At 36.9% G+C, this 18,358-nt stretch overlaps 1 protein-coding gene across 6 annotated transcripts in view; it reads left to right on the top strand.

The window, feature by feature from the left end:
* Positions 1-18,358, top strand: part of SLC4A10 (solute carrier family 4 member 10) — a 146,317-nt gene that overhangs the window by 103,663 nt on the left and 24,296 nt on the right. For all 6 annotated transcript variants that reach the window (XM_058027921.1, XM_058027923.1, XM_058027920.1 and 3 more), the window contains 7 exons: positions 1,988-2,145; positions 3,942-4,029; positions 4,512-4,658; positions 5,227-5,327; positions 6,708-6,882; positions 7,069-7,202; positions 8,538-8,783. In XM_058027921.1, the coding sequence (XP_057883904.1) occupies positions 1,988-2,145; positions 3,942-4,029; positions 4,512-4,658; positions 5,227-5,327; positions 6,708-6,882; positions 7,069-7,202; positions 8,538-8,783 (1,049 nt within the window). The remainder of the gene's footprint in view (positions 1-1,987; positions 2,146-3,941; positions 4,030-4,511; positions 4,659-5,226; positions 5,328-6,707; positions 6,883-7,068; positions 7,203-8,537; positions 8,784-18,358) is intronic.

Here is an 18,358-nt window from a genome sequence, read left to right as displayed (position 1 = left end):
ATTTGATTAATATGTTTTACTAAGAAGGGATGTTGGGTTTAGTTTGTCTTCATGTCAGTTTATGTTTGGTTTCAGTCCACTCTTCAGTCTTTGAGTTGCCCTGGAGGGACATGGTCTCTGCATTAGTTATTCAGTTTTATATTTCATTGGAGCTTGCCTGGACTATTTAGGGTCAGATCAGGAATGTGACTCAGGTTAGGGTGCAGATTAAGATGCACATCAGGTCTCTCCAGCTAAAGACCTGGGATAAGAGATGCATTATGCACAGGTTAGATGAAGCATTCTACATGTGTAGCTTCTGCCACTGCCATAAATTCCCTCCAGGACCACCTCCACTCTCATTATGCAGTGAAAGCAGCGCCCTTGGGGTTTGGGTGTGTTTGCTCAGTTTGCTCCTCTGCCAGGTACTTTCCTTTTAATGGGGTTCTCTTCACTACCTAAACAATATTAGACAGTATTAGAATCTCAAGCTGAGAAATAGTACAGGAAATGTCTGGAAATACTTTCTTGTAGACAGGAGACAGAATGGTTCTTTCAAATTTGAATCTTGTGATCTGTATGTTAGAGGACCTCATTGTCATAACTGTAGCATATTGTATATGGGACATAAATTATTAAATGCTAAATGCATTTAAATGTTTAATCCATCCATTCACAAGGTAAACTCAGCACAGAAAGCAAATTTCTACATGCCTGAAAGACTGCTTTCTTCCTCTCAATTACAAATAACCTGTGACACCAAAATTAGGTGGAGAATGAACCTTAGTTATGTATTTAATCCTGAAGAGTTATTTCATTATTTGAGTGGAGAACAGAATTTACCTCAGTTTTTCAATTTACCTTGAAAAGTACTTGGTCTCCAACCTTCCAGGTTGATCTGGTTCTTATTTAACTTTGTGAGGTGTTTATTCATCTTTGTAGCTTAGGGAAGCATTAGATATCTCTTTGTGATCTCAGCAAACCAAGACTTCATTACACAGGCAACTGTGTTATATCTGAATTCTGATTTAGTGCCAGAGCCATTTGCAAGAAAACAATTTTCTAAATATTACCAAAAACTATGCAAACTAGTACTGACAGATGGCTGTAAGATAGACATTAAAATGGTCCACTTTAACAGTTTATATTGGATTTGGTTGCTGTTGTTGTGTTTAGATTAATAAAAGGAAAGCAAATGACAAAATTCATGCATTTTGAAATGTAGACAATACTGGTGCATAATTAAATCAGACATACATTATATACTTTATTACTCCATGTCAGTCTTTGTTACAGAGAAAAGTCTAGAGTCATACAATCCTTCACAAATACCTTGAGCTTATTATAGGAATATCATGATGAAGCTGTGTCTCTGTTTTTCTATCATTCTGCAAAAATCAACATTGCTGCCTAAAATTCCAAAGTTTTTCTTCTGCTTTCTTCTTGCTCTTGAGGCTGTCAAAGCTCATGATAGTTTATTTTCTGTTACTTCAGCAGAAGGGTAACTGTCTTCTGTTAAATCTGAAAACAAAAAAGCGTCTCAGAGTAGAAAAAGGAAAATTGTTCTTCTCAGTGAGATAATAACACAACTATGAGCTATGAATTAATGATTTCCAGAATTGATAATTATGGAAAAATAAGGTGTCTTAATTTCTTATACTGTTATGATTGTTATTAAGTATTCATGCTGTTATGAGTATAGATAAAAAGCATTGCTAGGATATTTATCCTATATTCTTAAAAATATTTGGAATTTTATTTGTTGTCTTTATAAATTAATTCTGTAGTGCTTTGTTTCCAAGAAAAATCAGTCAAATAATATCTAGTTTGGTTTAGAGAAACATTTTTATGGAAAGAAAAATATTTAACAGACAAGAACAGTGGAACTGCACAACTGAAATAGCAAAGGTTATAGTGCAGTGATCAGAAAGTCTCTGTCAACAAAGCAGGGGAAAGAAAAAACCCCTGTGAGTAACTTTTAGGTTGTAATTTAATATACTTTCCCCAGGTTGACCTACACTTCATGAAAAAGATACCACCTGGAGCTGAAGCATCAAACATCTTGGTTGGTGAGCTCGAGTTCCTGGACCGCGCTGTGGTGGCTTTTGTCAGGTTGTCTCCTGCAGTGCTGCTCACAGGCCTGGCTGAAGTTCCAATTCCAACCAGGTACAGCTAGGCTGATCCTGCTTCGTGTTCCCCTGAGGACCCTGTGGGGACAGGGTGATGTGCCATTTACTGAGTGAGGAATTTGGTTTGCTCTTTGACAGAGACATCTCTCAGCCTTCCGCTCCCCCTGTAAATGATGTGTGGGTATATTCAGACACATGCTAGTTTTGGGTACTTCACAGATGTAGAAATGTAGGTGATAACACACAGTTTATCCAAGCAAACTGGTATTACTCCAGATGAAGTATCTTACTAAGGTGAAATATTCAACTTCATAGAATAATTCATCTGGAACTGAAACTACTTGTGTGGTACTGCATCATTTTGTACAGAACTAAAACAAAATGAAGATGGAATTGAGAAAAGGCGAAAAGCAAACTTTAATTTGGTTGACTAGGGAAAGTGAGTGAATGGATTGAGAACATGCTGTAAATATATTCTGAAAAAATTTTTACTTCTTCAGAAATTTACTTTGCATGGTAAAAAATGAGACTTTTAACTATAAATTGTTTTTTAATTCATTTTTTCCAAGTTGAAACTTTTTCTGATGGAGTACTTTGATTCTGAAAAAAAATTGAGGAATTAAAAAAAAAAAAAAAGTCTAAAATAGACCTTGTATTCAAATAGAAGAAAATTGGGATAGATCTGTGGTTACATTGTGTCCTGCTGAGGTTAATTCAGATCAAAACTCCAGAGTGATTCTCCCATTTCTGTGTTCACTAACTTAACTATTATTGCGGAATCCACCCCCCATCTCCCCCCTTTTTTTTTTTTTATTAATTTGTGCATATGTTTCTACACACATTCTGTCTTTCTTTCCCCTTCCCTCTTTTAGTTTCTATGAAAGTAGAATTCCAACAGTATGCAGTATTGTATTCCAGTTTGTGATGCTCAGGGCACTCACATATCACACTCGTGTTATGCTATGAAATGCAATGCTGAGACTCAGATCCTTGCTTCTAACCAAATAAACATTTTCTTTGAGCTGTTCTTTGTAGTTACTTTGGATGTTACCTTTTTGATGTTTTCTAGTTTTTGCATGTGTATAAGAAACACTGAGGGAATTGGCTTTGGAAAAAGCTTTTCCTTGTAATCTCTCCCAAATTCCGACAAGAAAAAAAACTACGAAGAGGAGAATAACAGATTTCTTGACTTTTGGTCAAAATGAAAATAGTTACTAATTAGGACAATAAAATGTTTCTGCAAAAATTTGTATGCAATAATAAAAAAATCAGTAATATACATCAGAGTACTGTCTTTTGCATTTTAGCAAAACTGAGAGTTTTAGTTATTTTGTTTGAACAAATCCTCTGCCTTTTATAGAACTTTACTTGCTTACAGCCTCGAGTAGAGACTGTCCAGAGCCTTAATGGGAGTAAAAATAATTTTAAAATTATTTTATTTGGGTAAATTTAACATCTTCAATATTGCAATAATTTATGTAACCATAACTATTCTGTTGAATTAACAGAATTAAGTAAAATAATGTGTGCTGTACATAGATTAGAATTGTATACATTTATTATGTAAGTTAAGGTTTATTATGTAAGGAGGTTTTGGTAGCCTCAATCAAGACTGACTGTTAAGTTTATGACATATTTTTGGAAGCTATTTTCATATTCTTTTTCTAAGCAAAGCTTCATGTTTAAATGCATGTGTGAGGATCTTGAAGGAGATTATATATGGTGTTTATCTGAGAGATTCTTCTAGTCCACATTTTAGATATTTCTGTAATATTTATATTCATTTCAACCATCTATGCTTTACAATTTCTCAGATTTACTTTTAATTTGCAGATTTTTGTTCATTCTTCTTGGACCACTGGGTAAAGGCCAACAATACCATGAGATTGGAAGATCAATTGCAACACTGATGACAGATGAGGTATTTTTATTCATGGTTCAGTTTTGTACTAACTGAAGCGGTGTAATAGGGAATCTCCAATCCTTCAGATGAAATGTGGCTAATCGTTCCGGTGATGACAATGAGCATTCTAACTCATTTCATGATCCTGTGACAGCCCAGATTATACTGCTGTAAGGGGATCACAAAAGGAGAAACGATATTCATAAGCAAAGATGTCTTCACCAATAAGATTCCATTTTACACAGTTGCTTTCAAGTGGATTTAATTTTGTTTAAACTGCAAAATCACTCAAATATTTAGCTACCATAAGGATGTTTTTCTGTAGCAGCTGGAATCTCTATGAGAGCTAAGTACCAGAAGCTATTTTCAGTTGAAGCTGAGGTTGTTCAGTGGGAACTTTACAAAGTGTGCTCTATTTCAGAGAAGTGGGGCCATTATTTTAGAGACAGTTCCTTTTCAATCTCTTTTTCCTCCCACACACATGTCTCAATTTGTCACAGGTATTCCATGATGTTGCTTACAAAGCAAAGGACCGCAATGACTTGGTGTCTGGAATTGATGAGTTTCTTGATCAGGTTACTGTTCTCCCTCCTGGAGAGTGGGACCCAACAATTCGAATAGAACCACCTAAAAATGTTCCTTCTCAGGTTTGTACAGTGTAAAATTCAGACACTTTTAAAAGTTTTTGTGAATTTTTATTATGTAGATTTAAGTCTCATTAATTTAGCATTTAGCAAAGTCACTATGTTTTGCATGCTGTTTTTATTTTAGGTTAATTTTCTTTAGAAGAACCCTTGACTTGCAAGCATGCAGTAAAGTGCTGACATTTGGTTTAGTTCAGTACTAGTTCTCTCCTGAGTAAATACAGGCAGTTGTATCTAAAGATAGTAAATTCAGGGATAAGTGGTCTTAAGCATCCTTGCATATTCCAAATAGCCATCGTTTGCTTTTGTTCTAAGCTTATTGCAAGAATTGATCAAGGCTTGTTACTCTTTAAAATGTTTTCTGATACAAGATTTTTTTGTGATCAGTTCTTTAAATTTCATAGAATCACAATTCTTTTCACTATTAACTGTCTGGTAATAGAACTCCTTTACAGCTTATGAGAAGGTTATGCTGACGAATCTTAAAATTAAATTTTCATGTTTAAGCTTTTAACTTTCAGAGCCTGTTTCAGTACTAAAACCCATGAGAAATATTTTTTCCTTCTGGTAGGAGAAGCGTAAGATCCCAGGAGTGCCAAATGGAACTGCAGCCCATGGGGAAGCAGAACATCCTGGGGGACACTCTGGACCAGAACTGCAGCGCACTGGAAAGTTAGTGCATCATATTCCAAATCTTAAGTGTTCAAAGTGATGTTCAGAGGGAATCACAAGGGTCTGGTTCTCTCAGAAGTGTCTTGGTGCATAATTTCTTTCAGGCCTTTGTCCTGATTTGCATGTGCCACGTAGCTGAAGAGGACAATGCATGCTCATTTGCAGAGAGCAGGAGAGGGCAAGAGGGTTTGAGTTTTCTCATTGTATTTATTGCAACCTCCTTTCTCTAATATTTACAAAGGTCAGACCTTTCTTAAACTTGATTAATGTTTCTTGGTTTTGTACAGGATGAAGGGAAACTTGGTATAGTGTTGTGCCATATATTGTGAATACTTACAGCTCTTTTGTAGTTGAAGTTTCTGGGTTGTGCAGCTCTAGCATTTCTTTTTTACCTCAGTAAGCCATGATATGTCCTGGTACATGAGGCTGTGGTTACCTTGGTGGCTGCAGTATACAGAATGAAGAATTTGCCCCAAGGAATACTTTCCTCTCATCTAATGTGGTGTGGTGTAAGTGCATCAGCTCTCAGTGGCTGCCTTAGTGCAGTGTAGCTGGGCAGTAGATGTTTTACTTTGCTGCATCCTGATATTTAAATACCGTTCCTGCCTTTAGCATTAAGCTAAAGATTCAGCTGCAGTGCTGGTGTACACTGGGGCAGGGCAGGTGATGGCCAGTCTGGCTGGAAGTTGTTCTCTCACCAGAGAACTTGCTAATTGACAGCTTGAAGGATTGTTTTAATATTTAGGAGGTAGTAGCACCACACCTTCTCCTTTACCTCTGCAGCATCTGATACATTGTGTGCCTGTGAGGAAAAGAGCATTGTGGGGTTATTTACTTTAGCTGTATGGTATTTTGTAAGGGACCGTCTGTTCCTAAATATTTGATTATACTTGACACAGTGTAAATGACAAAAGATGACAGCTCTTGTCCTTGAAAAATGGTAGCATATATTCATTTCTGTCATCAAGTGTATTTAGGAACAGGTTCTCAAATAAAGAATGTGAAGCTGATGTATGCAAATAGGCACTGTGATACCTCTCTAATTAATGTAAAGAATTATTTCATGTAATAAACAGTTTGGTTTAGTGCATGGGAGCAAGGAACTGTTCAGAACTTTGGTGTCTGGATGATGAGTTGAAGAATTTATAAAAGAAACATGGAAATTAGTTTGTTTTAAAACCACAAAAATTTCCTGGTTGAAGTTACAAAGACAGGCTTCCTATAAACTTTTTTTTTTTTTTTTTTGAAGGGTGAAGGATAAGAGTATGAATCATTTGATCAAGGAACAGTAGCATCTCTGCAGCGTGATTGAGGCAATATTGTAAAAGAAAGTTTTGTGTGCCACCTTAATTGATTTGAACTCTTGTGTGTTTTCTTTAGATTTTTTGGAGGATTAATTTTAGATATCAAAAGAAAAGCCCCCTTCTTCTGGAGTGACTTCAGGGATGCTCTCAGTCTGCAGTGTCTGGCATCATTTTTGTTTCTCTACTGTGCTTGCATGTCTCCTGTCATCACATTTGGTGGTCTGCTGGGAGAAGCAACTGAAGGTCGTATAGTATGTGTTAAATCTGAACTTTTAAAAACAAACTTATAGTCCTAGTTTCGTGGTTTGTATTTCCTTACTGTTGCATGAATCACCTTTATATATTGGTGTTTCAATGTTTAGAAGGCTATGGACTAAGACATTGCAAAAAGAACCTGTTTGAAAATTTATGGACACTTCTCTCTGTGTTGTATTCAGAGTGCAATAGAATCACTGTTTGGAGCATCCATGACTGGAATTGCCTACTCTCTTTTTGGTGGACAGCCTCTCACTATTCTTGGCAGCACAGGACCAGTTTTAGTGTTTGAGAAGATCTTATTCAAATTTTGCAAGTAAGTGAAGATCATGATATTCCTCATCCTCCATTTGTTTTTAGGCAAAAGTAGAGACACCTATCCCAAAGTTGAAATTCTAAGCAATGCACTACAAGATAAATTGTTGCCTTTATCATGTTGCAGAGTCCAAAAATTATGCAGTGAGTTGGTAAAGTAGAAAGGTGAATTTTTCTTAAACTTAGGGCTTTTTTCTCCTTTTAAACCCTTCCCTTCCCTTCCCTTCCCTTCCCTTCCCTTCCCTTCCCTTCCCTTCCCTTCCCTTCCCTTCCCTTCCCTTCCCTTCCCTTCCCTTCCCTTCCCTTCCCTTCCCTTCCCTTCCCTTCCCTTCCCTTCCCTTCCCTTCCCTTCCCTTCCCTTCCCTTCCCTTCCCTTCCCTTCCCTTCCCTTCCCTTCCCTTCCCTTCCCTTCCCTTCCCTTCCCTTCCCTTCCCTTCCCTTCCCCCCACCCCTGTTTTGAAGGGAATGACTGCTTCAGGATGTTTGTGGGGATTTTTTTGGGTTTTCTTTTGAATATTCTCATTCTCTACTCTGAGGTAATATATTTAAATCAGTGGTTTATCTCATCCCTAACTTGAAAGGTGTTGTCTCTCACCAAGAAAGTGCAGGCAGTAGAAGTGGTCCCTCTTTCAATAGTCACTAATACAGAAATGCCATTCCCTCACCTGGACAGAGAGGGGGTGAGGTGTCAGAGCCACATTCAGGCTCGTGTGCTGTCCTTGTCATGTCTCTGCCACAGTGTGGGTAAAAATGATGTCTCCATTTGGAAGCCATCATGCTTCTCTGCTATCCAGTCTGCTTTTCTGCCTCACTGCTGTGACAGGGACTTGTGTGGCAGGATCTCCTGCACAACGCAGAGTAGGAAACCCCGCTTAGCACTCAGAATTTCTCGCACCTTCCGACAGACCTTTCAGTTTGCTGTGATAATGTCACACGGTGTGTTTGGAGCTCTATTATCATATGCACTAGGCTTACAGAATTTTGATGAAAGTTGTTATAGCTACTCTTTCACAGCTTAAAAAGAAATTGACAGGTGTTGGCTGTTCACAAAGCAGGATATGGGATAAAAAGTGAGTGGACCTTATACACTTTGTGTGTGACTACTCTCAAAGCTGCTCATGTGATTACTTTAATAGAGATAGAACTCTTTGCGTCCTGTTAATTGGAGGAAGAGCTCTGGTCAGGAGGTGACTTGATAAGATCTTCTGTTCACATTAAGTATATAATTTCTGATTCAGACTGTCCCCAAAAAGGAAATTTTGGAGCTGCCTTGTCTCCATTTAATGTGGCTGGACAAAAGGTTGAGTGAGTTGGTGTTTTTTTCTCTCCTTTTTAGAGAGTATGGGTTGTCATACCTTTCTCTGAGAGCCAGCATTGGGCTGTGGACTGCAATCCTGTGCATCATCCTTGTTGCAACTGATGCCAGCTCCCTAGTCTGCTACATTACCCGGTTTACTGAAGAAGCCTTTGCTTCTCTTATCTGCATCATTTTCATTTATGAGGCCTTAGAGAAGCTGTTTCATCTCAGTGAGACATATCCAATCAACATGCATAATAATCTGGAGCTGCTGACAAAGTACTCGTAAGTAAGATTTCTTCTCTTAAACTGTTAGGGTTTTTTATCCACAGGTTGTTTTCTCTGCAAGGAGCACAGCAGGAAGAGTTTGCAGCAGTTGCAGCATGTAGAAGCTACTCAGTCACTATGGTGTCTTATGGAAGTAGTAATTACTGGGGGGATGTGTACAAGTAGGACATATTTACTTAAGATAAGTAAAAAATTTATTTCCAGACTTGAGGTTTGGAAAAGCTTCAATATAATTAACCTGGAAATCCTAGAATTAAAAATAGGACTTAAAGGGACCTCGGTTTTAGATCTCTATTCATTCTTATTTAATGAGACTTAATTCATGGTCTCTTCCCGTAACCTTGTACTTATGATTTATAATCTTTAAATGGCAACAGGATATTCAGGTAATGTTTGTATATCATATTTATCTTGTTTTGTTTTGCCTTTTTTTCCCCCCCAAATTGAAAGGTTCACCTTTCTAAAAGGTTGTAAATTGATGTACCTCCTTTATTTTTACCTCCATGGCATTTAGCTCCCAGTTTAATTTACAGGAGCTGAAGTGGATTTGGAATTGTTAGATGGATCTCAGTAGCTCATAATCAATTTGTTCTTAATACAAAGATTTTAAATCTAGCTCCATTTAAATAGCTTTACTTTATTGTGAAGTTTAAACAGGTACTAATCTACTTGGGGAATAAAAAATGAATTGCTTTTATCAATATTGTTTCATTGAGAAGTAAACCCTCATAGACCTGTTTCTTTGATATGAGAATAAAAATGTTGTTCTAGTAAAGGACAAGATCCTAGACTGTCCTGAGGCCAGTTAAGCTTGGTCACATCAGTAAATAAAATTTAATTAAAAAGCATTTCAATGAAAATCCCTCTCCAGAAATGTCTTTATTTCATTGAACCCATTTGAACCCTCTGCATGAGCTGGGTGGGGCCCTAAAGCAACAGTGCTTGAACAGTGCCACATCTTCTGTTCACTGGAAAAACAGGAGTGTCTCTACCAAATGTCTCATTTGCATTTTAAGCTGGGAAAAACAGAACACAGCAACAGAGAAAACATTTGAGCTTTGTGTATATTATCACTAGAAAAATAGTTAGCAAAGCCTGAATCTGAATGTACATTATGTACCTTAATACACAGAACAAGTTAGAGAAGCCATAGTTCTGCTGTGACACACTCTCATTATGCTGAAAGTATTATTATTCCTCTCTAATAGTTTAATCAGTAGACAAAGGAATATTAATTTGAAGAGAAAGCTACAGGCATCAAGACCATGCATGCAGTTGAGGTAATATCCTCTTGTATAACTTACCATCACCTTCTATGAAGTAGGTATTTTACTCTGAAGACCTTCATATAGCAGAGTCTTTGCAGATTTTTTTCTTTTCCTTGAACATGGTGTCCTCCTATAATTTTGAAAATCAGATGTTGAAATGCTATACAAAGACAAAAAATTATTTAGAAAACATTTACCAGGTGGAGTGAGGTATTAAAATCTGTCATGGAAAGAAACATGGGTTCCTGGGTAGCTGTATTAATGATTAGCTGAATCCCATAATATTGCTAGAGATTTCAGAGAAATGAGTTTGACAGGCCTGCTTGCAGGGGAACAGTCATAGTTATGTCTATATTTTTGCAATGTTTTCTCATTATAATCCTTGTATTAATCAATAGATGTTGTTGGTTTTGTTTAGAATGCCATGCAATAATCGGAATCCCAGACTGGTTTTTGAAGGGTGGTGTTTTATTGCTGCCTGCTCTTGGTAATGCATTGCTCTGAGCAATGAATGTAAAATGTGCAGAACACACAGAATGATAAAAGAGTAGCCTTTGTCATCCTCCAGTTACATCTATTGACCTGTCCTGGCATACAGTGTTGGAATACCAGCACAACAGTTTTAGATTTTTCAAATACAAGTCCTGAACAATAAGTGTCTTCCAGATGTTGGGAAGAAAGATTTCACCACTGCCTGGTGTTTTCAAACACATATATCAGAATTATTTGATATCACTGATATCAAACTTGAGATAGTATTTTTGTAGTTATTTGAGTTTATTATTTCATACCTATATTTTCTATTATTCTTTCACTCTGTGTGGATAGCACAAATAGATTGCCTTTTAAACTCTTGTATTAAATCTCACACTTGGCACTCACATTGTATCTTCTACTTGTAGCATGATCCTGTTTATTATCAATGATGCATGTAGCAACTGACCCCACTAACAGCAAAATGCCCAGCTGTAGACATACAGCTCTTATGGGATGGAACTTACATTTTTTTAGCTTTGAAACTGATTTTTAGAAATGGCAGTGTACTGACAATCAATGCATGACGATTACCTTGTAAGAGCATATCTGCTGCTGTCCAAGGATCTGTGCTGTGAACACAGCAAAAGGCTAATTCCAGCCTCTCCTGATCTCTCCATTCCTTTCTCTTTCATCTGAGATTTCTTAGTTATTCAGAACCAGTCCCAAAAGAAAGTAGAAGGACTGGAATCAAATGCTGCAGGAAAAACTAATTCCAGTCCTTCTACTTATGGCTTAAATGGGTAACAAACTCGGGCTGAAACTGGTCTTGTCCTTAAAGGACCAGCATACTCTGTTACAGAAGCTAATTAGTATCTGCTGTTTTGCTAATTAAAACAGCTGTTTGCATTTTCCTCTTTGGGGATTTTAAAGACAAGTTTTTAATTGTTAGTAAAGCCTTGGCAGGTCTTTAATTAGCCATGGGCGATCTTCAAAAGGTTGAGCAACTAATTTCTCTTTGAATGCTCAACCAAAGCTTATGTAAAACTTTATCTTGGATCTGCAATTCTATGCTAGAAAACTTGGGTTGCGCTGTAAAATTTCTGTGTTTTCTGTTGCCCACCACAAAAGTTGATGATAAAATGGTCAGAACACTGAATGTATTTGAAATTTTTAGTGAATGCTGTGGCCCAGCTGTCCTCTTTTCTCCCATGGGCTTTCTGAGGATGCTCTGATGTCCACAGGTTGTCTGTCTACCTGCCAGTACTGTTCCTTTGCCCTGGTGAAGACATGAGTTTGACCCAGGAAAAGTCATTGGCATTCTGTTAGTGCTCTCTTTGGAGTACTAGAAAGACAAAGAAAGCAGTAATTTTAAATGGTTGGTGTTTCAACCAAATTGAAACCATATTTCAAGTGAAAAGAAAACCCATTCTGTATTTTTGGTGGGCTTGAATTCTGTTACAAACAGTCTCTGTTGCAAGGATTTTATGTAAAATACTGCACTGCATGCATCTCTTATATTTGAGAGTACAGGAGTCATTACTAATATCTGCCATAATACACCTTAGATGAAGAGAACATTCAGAACAGTTGGGATTTTTTTTTTAAAGTTTTTAATCAAGCACACCCAAATATTTGAAAATCGACTGAAAGTCCTCCTAAAAGATTTCTTAAAAATTGCATTTAGTATTTTACCATTTAAAGTAGAAGGTAGGTTTTGAGTTTATTACAGAATTCTACCTCAAAATGACAAAAATACCTTTTTGCATGATCTTTTTGCATGATGCACTTTTTACTCATTTTTAAATTTTATTTTATACTCTGTATTGAAATACAGAATAAATACAGTGATCTACTTACAGGCAAATCCATTCAGCATTTATATGTAACTTTTTCCTAGATCATCATATTTTTAATATGGATGACAAAGAATAATGCATTTTAGTGATAAATCAAGGGCAGGACAAAGCCTGATTTCCAGTGTGATACTGTGCTGATTTTTCCTATTTTTAAACTGTATTGTTTTGAAGGAACTTGAATAGAGTAGCTACATTGTTTATTAAATTAAGTACAAATACTTCTTGATCAGAGCATTTCTTTCTATTTTTTTTTATATGACCTTTTTGTATTTGTCATGCCATTAGCATTTGTAGGTTGGCATAGCAACTCTCTTATTTCTGCACTCTCCTCCTCCTGTTTTTATCCTACCCTGGTAGCAAATATATCTCCAGTTAGTGAAACCTGTCTGGAACGCTGATGCCCATCAGTTTTAAAGTGTATATAAAATATTATCTTTGCTAGGAAAAGAGAACCCCATATTGGAGCAGATAACCCCCCCTGGTTTTAAAAGGAAAACAGAATAAGCATTGTGGATGAAAGGAATGTGATTTAGAAAGCAATCCAGTAGTCTTTAAAATACAAGCATTTTAAGATAGCTTTCTTGGAATACAGAAGTTCAGTTATTTCTCAGGGTGAGGTTGCTTAGATCTTTATGTACCTTTTTGGTATGTAAATGAATTTTATATACCTTTTTGGTTTTTATTAATTCTTTTTTCAAAGTGATGAATTCATGTTGTTTTAATAATTCTTTACCAGAAGTTACTCAATTATTAACAGATTACATTGAATAATTTTAAAGTGATTTCTTGGCATAGTAATATGCATATTGCAATCTGTCTTGGTATTGACATGCACTTAAGCATTAGGAGTAGAAAATCCCACTCTGATGTAATTAGGGAGCCAAGATCATGTCAATCTCAGTATCATTTCAGGCTATAGAAACTACTGCTTCTAGAAGGCATTGTGAAGATTGGTTTTGTGGATGCCACTGTTTGCACAAGCAAGTTTTAAATCTTCCATTATCTATACAAATTAATCTAAAGACATCATTATTGGATGCAAATTAGGTTGGTTCTTACGCTGTATCCCTTAAGCTGCAGGTGGAATGAGAAGAGTCAGCGATGATGAGCACAGTGTTGCTCATTATGGTCCCAGGCAAGTAATTGAATTTCAATTCCTGTAATGATTTCTTTGAGGTTAGATATGAAAATAGATTTTCTGTTTCCCTTCTTTATAGTTTTTTCCTACAGTTAAGTAACTGTGCCATATACTGTGTGTCCTTCCCCAAGAATATCCCTCTTTTTCCCAGAACCATGCAAGTACCATCACTGAGTTTAACTGCTGGTTCACTTTCGCTTCTTGACAAACCTTGGAATCTAGGATTTCTTTTTCTTTATTCTGTTTTTTCCAAGACTTCTCTGTGCCTGCCCAACTCAGCTGACTTGTTTGTGTCTTTCTCCTTCATTTGCACCCAGGCAGTGCCCACCTTGTTTTGTTCTTTCCTACTACTTGTCCCCTCCACTTTGGAAATGGATCTCCTTGTTAAGCAATTCTCCACAGCATTAAGTTTGTAGTTGAGACCTGATCTACACAATGCTTTCAAAATCTAGGAAGGCTTACATAAAATCTGTGGGTGGATTTTTACAGTACCTTTATGTGTATTGATGCGTTGCACCTGCACAGTTGAAACACAAGCTGACCATGTAGCACTGCAATGTATTGCAGTAATTATTTCTGTACCAGCATTATACTGAACCTCTTCTCCTCAAATATATGCACTCTTAACTTTGGAAGTAGGGTGAAGGGATATACTAGAAGTATTTCACAGTGAAAGCTTTCAGATGAATTGTCAGTATCCCCAGAGTTGCACTGCTTTTCTGCACAGGAATTTCTGTGTATGGCACTTAAACACCAAAGTACTGCTGCAAATGTAAGGACTGCATATTGCAGCAGATAGCTAATAAAACTCAACCTTCAAGGTTAACAAAGCTACAATATTATTATAAATCTGTTTTCGAGACTTTCCCTTTGAAAAAACACTATTTTCCTCCTGATGTGCTATCCAAAAGAACCTGATTCTTTGAGATGTCTTCAGGCTAACATTAGTTCCCCTTCTCAGATTTATCTTTGTTTCTCTCTCTGTGAAACTATTGTACTGCTGAGTGCATTGTTTAGGTGCTTCAACAGGCTTTTCTGTTTTCCTCCTGAGCTTAACCAACTAAACTTATACAGCCTTGTAACCTTAGAGAATATTTGTGGATGCCTACTGATGTTCGTGACTGTCAGAGATGGGCCACATAACAGTGGTTGTAATTCAGGATGGCAGAACTCATAAATAAATTAAGAAAAAAATCTTGTCTTGCCATGACAGCTGTGCTGTGAAAGGGTTTCATGATACTGAGAATAGAACTTAACTGACAAGTCCATTTTCCATCACTATTAATTATTTTGTTTCCAGTCTTTTATCCACTGAGCCTTTGATTTAGTTGGTATGAAGGTTGGCACAAGAAGGAATATATGGTAAATAAAATGCCAGGGATCTGCAGGTATTTTAGGTATGAGACAGTAGAGAAGGTATTATTTTATGATACTGTTGTTGTCCTTTTCTCATAGAAGTTGTTAGACAAACAGAAGGATTCTGTGAATGCCCATAATTCCCATGAAAATGGTTTATTTGGAGGAAACCTAAACATGCATAGAATAGTGCTATTAATATACTTCAGCTTTGTAAATGCAACATAAAGAATACCTATACCTTACTTTGAAAACAAACCTGGTGATGTTATCTTCCATTTCATGCTGTCATCTTCCTCTGTCTCTGTGAAGTGATCAATGCACAGCACGCTCAGAGCATCCTCTGTGCTAGAGGAAAACCTTCCTACTCATACTACCAAATATGTGCTCTGATATTCAGTGAGACATATTGTTTAAACAAGCACATTTTGCAACTTATTTGTCATACTTGCCTGCAGTTTTTAAAGTATTATACATATTCATATAGAGCAAATCTCATTCTCAGGCTATCTTAAGTGAGCCAGAAAGGCATTTTTCCCTTCTAGCAAGGGGAAATGGTACATTGACTAATCAGGAAGAAGCTGCAGTTGCATCTTTTATAGATCATATCCTTATCTAGTAAAAATAGGTGGAGCATACAATATGTAAATGCTGGAAAATAAGAGATCCAAACCAATGCCTGTTGAATTTTAGAAAATCATTGATAGTAAGTGCCTCCTAGTTTTGAAAACCTGCTACTGAAAAATGGCGACTGCCGTGGGATGAATGGCCATGGGGCTTTCAAAGGGAGCTGCGCTGTTTAAGTGTGGTTTATTTACTCACAAAAACACTGTCTGAGGCTCTTCTTTGAAGCTGGACAGGCACCATGCTACATTAAAGCCTGTGTAGGGAGCAGAGCATGCATGACAGAGTAAAGAGAAGAAAATGGTGAAGAAGTAATCCGAAGAAGCAGGAGTAAGAGGTGGATATTGTAAGGATTGGAAAGACTAGACTGGGGTTTATTTGAAGTGAAAAAATAAATGTAGGAAATAAGTTTCTTGTTTTTCAGTTAACAGAAAATTAGAGTCAGGATGCAAGTGGTTTTAGTAAAGAACATTTTAGTTGTTGAGCAGCCATGATATTTGTATTTTATTGCTAATCTAAAAAGGAGGGGGAAAATATTCCCCAACTTGACATATAAAGTGACAGGATTTTAATTTGCTAACTAATATTCCCTTTCCCATAGTCCACAGAAAGAGGGATAATACAGACAGTCTTTTTGGTGCTATTAAGGATAGCAATAACTGTTCCTTTTGTGGAACAAAGAACACTGATATTTATCTGAGATTTCCTGAAGTTGCTCTTGTGGGATCCTAGCTCTGCTCTCTGAAAACAGGACAAGTTGTAGATGTTGCATGCAGCAAAGTTAGGATGGCTGCCTCTAATTAATGAAGTGAACGAGACTGAGACTTATGAACCAAAACCTAAAACAACCATGAAATTGTGGGGAGTTAGGGGGGACAAAGAAGGGAAGTGGGGAGTGACCTTATACTGCCTGTATGTTACAGTTGAATTGGTGCTGAAGATTAAGCTGAAATTTTGATCCTCCTATAAAAGGGAGAGAGATACAGGCTCCCGGGAATACCTGTCTGTCATGCAGTCCTAATTTTTTTTTACTTCTAATCTACCTTTGTTCTCCATTCTGATTTGCCTGAGATTTCTTGAGTGCTTTGGAAGGTGTATGGGCAATAAAGACTCCTTGCTCTGGTTATTGTTTCTAGCTAGCAGGTTCAGGTTATTCTTTGTTACGTTCTCATTTTGTCAGTTCTCATCTTAGAACAGTTCTGAGTTGTCTGAAGACTATCTTGTCTGAAATGGTTTGTTTACCTACCTCAGAAGTATAATCTCTTTCTTTAGACTGTATTAGATTTTTAAATACCCTAAAAGAAAACAAGCTCCACTCATACCATTCTAGTTGCAAAATACGGACATTTTAAATACAGGTAGGGGCCTGTAACTGGGTATCTAGTGCCACTTTAGATCTCTCAGCCTCCAGCTGCTTTGAAAACAAAGGCATGAGTCAACGAAGATCCTCTCATATCTGGTAACTCATCATGGATATCACAGACACCATGGAGTGTACAGTCACCCATGCTAAACATCTGAATTGCTACCAGGAGATCAGAATGTCTTGCCATATCCAAAAGGGTAAAGATGAAAAATTATTTATTTCTGTCATCAGTGTGATGAAATGGATGTGTTGAGATTGGCAGCAAAGATTGCCCCCCCATAGTGACACCTATGCTTTTGTTACCACAACCAGTGTCAGATTGCTCCCTGCCTTTATGCTAGCCAGGATGAAAGAGAATCAAAAGAATCCTTTTGAATATTTTAGTATCAGGAAGATGATTACTGACTTATCATTCAAAGACACAAGAGTACATTGCTAAGTTGGTACTGTATTTAAAGATGAATAGGTTTCTTAGAAAATACAGGTGTTTGTATAGTCTATAACTCATTTGGTAATAGCATAAACTCCCCACAGATCCCTTGTCATGGGCAAGTACTCAGCACTTCAAACAACTTTACAAGAATGTAAGGGCATTTGAACTCCCAAGAGGAAATTTTTTTTTTGCTTATTCCAGCATTCTGAGTAATATTTTATCAGGAAAATAGAAGGATGTGTTAGTGCTAACTATTCAGCGTATTTTGCATTTTCTGGCAAAACTACTCAAAGTAAAAATGGCAATGAAAGAGACTAAAATACTAAAAATATTAAAGTAGGAAGCATTATTTCATTAATGTGAGATTATCCTTGAAGGTCAGTTACATTGGGAAATAGTTATCATTGAAGCAATTAAATCTGTTATGAAACAACACATTTTGGTAGATAATGTTTTTATGTTTTGGCGCTGAATGGTACCTTCATTTGTGTTTTCTGGGATGGACAGGGAGTGTTTTACTATCTCACAGTTCTATAATGTTAAGCAATTAGTGGGATGCTGGAAGACAGTAATACCATGATACAATCTCACATCAAAATGTCAGTGTTGCCAAAACACGTACAATATTGAAAGCAATGCAATGTTGTGTATATCAAAACACTGAGATCATTGTTTGAATGGTCTTCTGAGTAGAAACAGGATCTGGTCTCCACAGTTAGGGCCTAGCTCTGCCCCCATTCAGTGACAGAAGCACTATGCAGGGTGATTTTTGTCTGTGTGGGTGTAGTTTGCACAAGTCCCTTATTTGCTGATCATCAGTCAGCCATTGCTACATGCCTGTGAAGCTTGGTAAAGACCAGACTGGAATGCTGTGCAGGAGGAAAGTGATATTGCTATAGAAATAAACAAATGACCTAATCTGAAGGTGATTTACCTGAGCTGTATTAAACTATAGCTTCAAGTGTCACATTTCTGAGGAACTAGAAATGTTGGCTCCTCTAACCTTTAAATGTAATTTTGCAGTTTGCAGCAAGGGTAGCTGTACCATGTAGTG

The sequence above is a fragment of the Melospiza georgiana genome, chromosome 7, assembly GCF_028018845.1.
Source record: "Melospiza georgiana isolate bMelGeo1 chromosome 7, bMelGeo1.pri, whole genome shotgun sequence".
NCBI classification, from domain to species: domain Eukaryota; kingdom Metazoa; phylum Chordata; class Aves; order Passeriformes; family Passerellidae; genus Melospiza; species Melospiza georgiana.
The sequence above is the reverse complement of the archived record's forward strand: the minus strand, read 5'-3'. Positions and strand labels throughout refer to the sequence as shown.